This window comes from Helianthus annuus, chromosome 11 (assembly GCF_002127325.2).
Source record: "Helianthus annuus cultivar XRQ/B chromosome 11, HanXRQr2.0-SUNRISE, whole genome shotgun sequence".
Taxonomy (NCBI): Eukaryota; Viridiplantae; Streptophyta; class Magnoliopsida; order Asterales; family Asteraceae; genus Helianthus; species Helianthus annuus.
Window position 1 is genome coordinate 116,306,559 of NC_035443.2, and position 8,655 is coordinate 116,315,213.

Here is an 8,655-nt window from a genome sequence, read left to right on the forward strand (position 1 = left end):
ACCAGAACTAGCTCAATATGTGACTGTCTTTCATCAAATCTGGGTTGAAGCACTATACTATTTACATCAATCACGAACCCCCCTTGCGAAAAAAATAAAAAATAAATACAAAGAATAAAACAATTCAAGTGAGACAGAACAAAGTGCCAAAATTGTGATGGTGAAACTGGAAATGCCTTTAGCTGGCGGTTTGTAAAACCGGTCGTGTCAATACCCTGCTAACCAACAGATGATGGCAGCTTGTTCTAGCCAGACGGCCTTCAAGATGTTATGATATTAGTGGATTCTTTTTGTGTTGAGTTGCCTTTGAAGCTTAAGCTGCTCATAGAAGTTGGCTATAAACTCCTCAGCCTTTACATCAATTCCCATTTCTTGTTCCTCACACATTTGGTCATATTCATCATCATCATCTTCTTCATTATACTCTTCACCATTACCAATCAAGAAACTCTTTCTTGCTTCACAACATGAGTACCGGACACTATCATCATCAAACTCAAACATATCCGAACAATCAACGTGCGGGTTAATGCAGGGGATGTGAGGCAAGCGGAAGCGCATCGAGTTGGGGCGGTGCATCCCAACATGGATGATAGGAGTGGCATCAAATGACAGCTGCCTGTCACCATATTGGAGTGCACCATTGCCTTTTTTAGAATGACCATGGCTCTTGACAAAATGAGATAAATCATGCAAGAGCTTTTTCTTCACCACAAAGACTCCACCTTTTCTAGCCCATAACAATGCTAACCGTAGTATCTGCCAAGCCCTACGGCTCACTACTTGGGATCTTGATCTTGTTTTAGTAATATGCATGTTTTTGTTGGAACTGTTGAACCGGTCGCAAATGCCCAGCTTTCTTGCAGTGAACAAATCAGGTTTTTTAAAGTTTTTGATGAGTTGATATATGATGCATATAAGGATGTTGTGTATATATACATATATGAATGAGGTGTGTGTCGGGAATACGGCTGTACGCGGGCCAGTGCCACCGCTACAGCTACCCACGCTTTCTTTCTTACCAAATATCCATCTGTTGCTATTTTTTAATTATGTTATTATATTTTAATTAACATATAATGTTTATGGTGTGAAAACAATGATTGAAAGCTGTCACCCTTCTAACAGCACACAGGAGGCGAAGACTTTGTTGCTAGTTTATTTTATTAATCAATCATTTTTTTATGTTATTGTTTATAACTTTTTTTTCTTCTCACTAATAATTGGTATACGTACAAAGACCTTTATAGTGATATAATAATAATAATACGGAAATGGGGAGGAAAGAGGATGTATTGGCATGACCTGAGAGCCACTCAGAAGCCAACAAAACATGAATTGTTGTTTGAAACATAAAATACTTGAATTCGGCGGAGTTGCATTGTACAATTGTACATACAGCCGTACCTTGATACATTTAAAGTTTCTACTTTCATTCATGTCATCTTTATGATGATGAAATTCCTAATAATGATGAGGAATGTATAACATGATTAATGTTAAGAAAATGATGGATACAGTTACAAATTAAATGTGACTGTCTTTCATTAGCCCTATACTATTTATTTACATCAATCCCGAACCCCCCTTGTGGAAAAATTAAAAAATGAATACAAAAAATAAAACAATTCAAGTGAGACAGAACAAAGTGCCAAAATTGTGTCAATACCCTGCTAACCACAGGTGATTGCAACTTGTTCTAGCTAGACGGCCTTCAAGATGTTATGATATTATTGGATTCTTTTTGTGTTGTGAATTCCCTATTCCAAAAATATTTTAGACATTATTAAAAAACTATAATAAAACTTAAAACAATAATATTGTAAACATTAAATATGTTATATAAAAAATAACATGAATCGGATTTTGCGATTCGTCGATCCAACATATTGTCAAAGTAGTTTCTTCTTGAACCGCCCACTTTAATTGTGTTCGTTGAGCGTTCGCTATTGCTTTCTCTTCGTCCGTTTTTTCTTGTGGCTTCTTTTTTTGGCCGGTTTGGATGATGAACCACCAACGTCTTACAGTTGAGTTTCGAGCACGGAATCGGGTTAGGAAAGGTTAACTAAAATAGATGAATCATCGTATGGAAAGTTTGTGTATACACGATTTCCTAAAAACGATGTGATTCTGGCTAGATCGGGACACGGTGAGTATACTAAACCGTGTGGCGGTTGTTGTGGATGGTTTGGTGGCGGGCTAGGGTTCGGGTTTTCTTGTATTAGTGGTTATTGCCTAGCTTAAATAGCAAGGAGACGTGGGTTCTAATCCTGTTGTCTCCAAATTCTTTAATTTAGCTTATGTTTTGTTTTGTTTTTTTGTTAGTGACATTTAATGCTTAATTTTATTAACTCTATCTTTTCCTTTAATTAATAAATTACTTGCTAAACTTAGCTAAAAATAATTATTTAAATTACATCCACATAAATTTTAGTGATTGATGAGTTTATATTAAATGGAGATTTTTGAATAGGGGCCAAATTTTTTTATCTCGCACATGGCCAATTTTTTTTTGTGATTTTCTAAGACGACTCTGGTGTAGCGAGTCGAAATATAGCCCACCGCGCTTTTAGGACACCAAAACCTCGTTGCACGTCCTTTCTTGCCGCTACTTGTGATAAGTTGAACTTGATCTATTTATAGTCTTATATGCAAATAAATTCACATAAGTTGCCTAACTAGGGTATGTCCCATCAATAAGATAAACATACACTTGTATTAATATGTTTACCTGAAATGGACATTTCAGTGCAGATCCATGTAAAACTTCTATGAATAATGACGACTGATTGGGGACGTCGAGGTCATTGTTGGAACCGACGATACCAAAGAAGGCGTACCAAAATTATAAATCTTGGGAGACTACCACTTCAAACATAATGATGATCACTTCTCATATATTAACCTCGCCATGTTGTTGGCCAATTTCTATGTAAACCTAAAAGTTACCTACCATTCTAGCGTATGATGTATGCTTTTATGTGCGGTGTACAAAAGTTGAATGTCATTAGAGGTCTTTTTTATGCAAATATTATTTTCAATACAAGCGAAAACACCATCACAAAAGTTACGTAGACTTTCATGTGATGTTCTTTCAGACATATTCAAATCCTCGTCATGTATACTAGTTGACGTCGTTGTGTACTTTAGGGGGGACGAGGAGGTCCGTTATAACCCTCCTACCACGCATGAAAAATAAAAGCACACCGTCGCCACCATAAAGTTTAACGCGTCAATGTTACAACTTTTTGATTCTTGTCACGCGTTAAACTTTTCAAAAACCGACCGTTGCTTGTTGGACCGTTGATAAATAAAAAACAAACTTTAAACAATCTATATATACTTCACATTTTATAACATTTCACCCACATCAAAACACAAACACATATCACACATTCTACATATTTCACAAATGGATTTTCCTACATCTTCGTCGTTCCCGATTGACAGCGATAACGATAGGCAATCGTCTTCCGACAATGAGACGGTTGAACTTTTCGAGTCGGTGTATAACGAACTTGAAGAATGTTCGAGCCGCCCAAAGAAGAAAATGGTGGACCGTGATCGTATACATGCCAACGAAGTGTTAATGAATGATTATTTTGTGGAGAATCTGGTCTACAATGCCGAAACGTTTAGATATCGGTTTTGTTTACCAAAAGAATTATTTTTAAAGATTGTTGGAGACATCGAAGCAACTGAAGAATGGTTTCAAGAACGTTACGACGCGAGGGGCAAACCAAGTTTCACGCCGATACAAAAATGCACGTCCGCTATTCTCCAACTAGCGACAGGTAACCTTTCCGATCAATTTGATGAATACTTAGCTATGTCGGACATAACTTCACATGAATGTCTGCAATTTTTTTATAACGCGGTCATTAAATTTATATGGTAAAGAGTTTTTACGTAAACCGATGAGACACGACATCTCACGTATTTACGCCGCACATGAGGCTAGATGGCATTTTCCAGGGATGCTCGGTAGCATCGATTGTACACATATCGAGTGGAGAAATTGTCCAAGAGAGTTGCGAGGGGCGTATGTTAGGGGTGACGTCAAAAGACCAACCATCATACTTGAAGCAGTGACGTCAAATGATTTATGGTTTTGGCATTCATATTCTGGTGTTCTAGGTTCAAACAACGACATCAATGTTTTGCACACGTCGCCGTTGTTCCAAACCGTAACGGATGGTACCGCACCCTTCTGTCCATTCTATGTTAATGGACGATATTATAGACAAGACTTTCTTGTTGTGGATGGTATCTACCCATCATGGTCTGTTTTTGTGAAAGGTCCTTCATTTCCTGTCGAGGCTAAAGAAAAGGCGTTCAAAAGGTTGCAAGAATCGGCAAGAAAAGATGTTGAGGGGGCTTTTGGTGTTCTAAAGGGTAGATGGGGCATACTAAGTCGACCGGTTCGTGCGATGAATAAGAAATCAATACATAGCATAGTATATGCATGTATCATATTGCACAATATGCTAATCAAACAAGACGGGCGTGCAATATCTCCAAATTGGGTGCCGGATCCTCCTACTCAATTTCACGTTCCCGAAAATATCAAACAAGTCTTGCGTGATGAAGAAATTCACTTTCGGTTGAGATATGATTTAATTGAATTAGTAGGTTCTTTAGGTTTGGAATTTTCTAATTCGGACAAGGAGTAGAATTTCTTTATTTATGTTTTTTATTGTAGTCTAAAATATTTCTAAAAATATTGTTTTTAATTTAAATGAAATTTATAATTTATAATTTTAGTGTTTTATTGTTAAATTATAATTAAAAAAAAGTGATGAGCATTTTCTGCTAAAATCAATCACTAGTGATGGAATAATGCTTGATGACATGGCGAAACTTGATTGAAAGTTGTGAATGATGAGTGATGACCACCCCTACCTCTTTGGACGTAAGACTCTTTATCCCAACCTGTTTGAACATATTCAAACTTCATCACCATATCACCAACTCTTTGTTTGAACAGTTCTCTTTTTAATTCATAGGTTACATTCCCATCATATTCAGAATAAAATATACGTTTTGTTGTTTATTGTTTTTTTTTAGTTGATAACGGCTTTACTTTCACTTTTTGAAGTCAGAACTTGAAGCAAAGTAGTAAACAAAACAAGCTCAGTGTTACATAAAATATGATGATCTCTTGTTAAATATGGGTTGAAGCAAAGTAGTAAACAAAACAAGCTCAGTGTTACATAAAATATGATGATCTCTTGTTAAATATGGGTTGAAGCCTACGGTATTTACATCAATCCCGAACGCCCCATGCGAAAAAATAAAAACAATAACAAAAAATCAAGTGAGATTGAATAGAGTGCCAAAATTGTGAAGGCGATGTGGTAATGCCATTAGTCGCTTTAATAACTGATCCCGCCAGTACCCTGGTAATCAATCATATCCGGTAAATCAAAAGTTCACAACTTGTTTTATACAGCCTTCAAGAATTGAAGTTATGATATTAGTGGATTCTTCTTGTGTTGAGTTGCCTTTGAAGCTTAAGCTGCTCATAGAAGTTGGCTATAAACTCCTCAGCCTTGACATCAATTCCCATTTCTTGTTCCTCACACATTTGGTCATATTCATCATCATCATCATCTTCTTCTTCATTATACTCTTCACCATTACCAATCAAGAAACTCTTTCTGGCTTCACAACATGAGTACCGGACACTATCATCATCAAACTCAAACATATCCGAACAATCAACGTGCGGGTTAATGCAGGGGATGTGAGGCAAGCGGAAGCGCATCGAGTTGGGGCGGTGCATCCTAACATGGATGATAGGAGTTGCATCAAATGATAGCTGCCTGTCACCATACTGGAGTGCACCATTGCCCTTTTTAGATTGACCATGGCTCTTGACAAAATGAGATAAATCATGCATGAGCCTTTTCTTCACCACAAAGACTCCACCTTTTCTAGCCCATAACAATGCTAACCGGAGTATCTGCCAAGCCCTGCGGCTCACTACTTGGGATCTTGATCTTGTTTTAGTAATCTGCATGTTTTTGTTGGAACTTTTGAAGCGGTCGCAAATGCCCAGCAGTGAACAAATGAGGTTTTTTTAAAGTTGTTGATGAGTTGATGCGTATAAGGATGTTGTGTATATATATATACATATATGAATGAGGTGCGTGTCGGGAATACGGCTGTACGCGGGCCAGTGCCACCGCTACAGCCACCCACGCTTTCTTTCTTACCAAATATCCATCTGTTGCTATTTTTTTAATTATGTTATTATATTTTAATTAACATATAATGTTTATGGTGTGAAAACAATGATTGAAAGCTGTCATCCTTCTAACAGCACACAGGAGGCGAAGACTTTGCTGTTAGTTTATTTTATTAATCAATCATTTTTTTATGTTATTGTTTATTACTTTTTTTTTCTTCTCACTAATAATTGGTATACGTACAAAGACCTTTATAGTGATATAATAATAATACGGAAATGGGGAGGAAAGAGGGTGTATTGGCATGACTTGAGAGCCACTCAGAAGCCAACAAAACATGAATTGTTGTTTGAAACATAAAATACTTGAATTCGGTGGAGTTGTATTGTACAATTGTACATACAGCCGTACCTTGATACATTTAATGTTTCTACTTTCATTCATGTCATCTTTATAATGATGAAATTCCTAATAATGATGAGGAATGCATAACATGATTAATGTTAAGAAAATGATGGATACAGTTACAAATTAAATGCTGAGGAATACAACTTCTTGATGTTAATACTATACCTCAAAAATATGTGTTATTTAATGTATTTGCTTATTGTTTTTGTTTGTATTTTGCATATAAAACCTGGATTTGGTGAGGTTACATGGGGTTAGCTGATTGTAGCTGTATTTGACGTCTGCATTTGGGCTTAAAGAAAGTGTGGAAGCTAGGCTACTAGATGTCAGGAGGTTCACGTCTGGGCTTAGGCCCCATGCATCTAGGTTGCCCGATACCTTAGAAGACCTATATGCTTTCTAAAGAACACGATGGTTATGGAGATTGCATGAAGATCCGGATTCTTCATATGGACCTTGAAATAATAGAGAGGGAGAGAGAGAGAGAAGGGGACAACTTAATATTCACCAGATTTTTCTCTTGTTGGGTTCTGATAGCTCAAAGTCTTCACCATTGATCTAGGGTTTCTAATAGTTCTTCGTTTTTGAGAACTATAATCAGATAGATCGTTGTTATGGTTGATTTAGATCGTCATATTGATGATCTGTTTTTTGTTAGCTGTATCAATTTTGAGATGATTGTGTATTTGTTCATTAATTCAATTTTGCGTTGATATTTTGGTGATTCTTTTACATGGCATTAGAGCTACGATTGGATTTATAAAGGGGTTGTTGATCATTAACATGAAACTTAGTGTGAAATGCTAAACATGTATTATAGGTTTGGGTTTCAAGAATGCAACTTCTTTATATCAATTCTATACTTCAAGAATATATATATATATAGGGAGCCGCTAGAATGAGAACCACCCCGAGTTGTAAGAACCGCGAGAACTACACCCCACGGAGCGCCGTTCGCCATGATTTTTTTTTACAAGTAGATGTGTATATTATAAACACAGCCGTAAAAAATCATGGCGAACGGCGCTCCGTGGGGTGTAGTTTTTTACACCACAAGTTTGGTGAAAAAAAAAAGAAAAAAGAAAAATAATTAAAAAACACCAAACTTGTGGTGTAAAAAACTACACCCCACGGAGCGCCATTCGCCATGATTTTTTATGGCTGTGTTTATAATACACACATCTACTTGTAAAAAAAAATCATGGCGAACGGCGCTCCGTGGGGTGTAGTTCTCGCGGTTCTTACAACTCGGGGTGGTTCTCATTCTAGCAGCCCCCTATATATATATATATATATATGGGGGAGGGTTATCTTGAGAACGCTAAATATTGCGAGAACCGTGAGAACGAATGAAAAAACCAATCAAAACCAATTTTTTTATACAAACCTCATTGTAATTAAGATACAACATCAAAACAAGAATTTATAACATCAAATAATTCATTTCTCATTTCAAAATCATTCTTTTTAGATTTTTTACACATGTGTAAATATAGCAGATTTACACATGTGTAAATGGCAAACTTACGCATGTGTAAATTTTCTTTATTTATGAATTCACGTAAATTTAAACGTGTAAATTGAATTTCTAACATTGTATTCAAATAATAATGATAAGTGTAGAAAAAAAATTTGAATTTGAATTGTTTTTGACCAAGTTCTCATGGTTTTTTCATTTGTTCTCACGGTTCTCACAAATATTTAGCGTTCTCATTTAAACCCTCCCCTATATATATGTGTGTGTATATATATATGTAGGGTAAGGTTCATGCGAGAACCACCCTTATTGTGAGAACCGCGAGAACCAATGTTAACACAAAATTAAAATCTAAAAAAAATCAAAAAAACACTCAAAATTTTTTTATTATTTTTTAAATATATTTCCTAAAAAAATCGCTATATTTCGTTATCATAAAAAAAAACGTTTTTTTTTTTCGGTTAACAGTTATCCATGCACATGTGCATATGTATCATTACTTCGACAAATTCGGTAATACGTTATCAGAAATAGACAATTGCACTTTAATTTACAATACTATTCATAATACACTACTTT

General features: G+C 35.9%; 2 protein-coding genes across 2 annotated transcripts; both read right to left on the bottom strand.

The window, feature by feature from the left end:
• Window positions 1-276: 276 nt before the first annotated feature.
• LOC110942866 lies at window positions 277-816 on the bottom strand. Its single transcript, XM_022184627.1, has one exon. It carries the CDS (start codon window positions 814-816, stop codon window positions 277-279), a length of 540 nt encoding a protein of 179 aa, XP_022040319.1.
• Window positions 817-5,476: 4,660 nt separating this feature from the next.
• Window positions 5,477-6,022, bottom strand: LOC110942865. The gene has a single exon (XM_022184626.1). It carries the CDS (start codon window positions 6,020-6,022, stop codon window positions 5,477-5,479), a length of 546 nt encoding a protein of 181 aa, XP_022040318.1.
• Window positions 6,023-8,655: the final 2,633 nt, after the last annotated feature.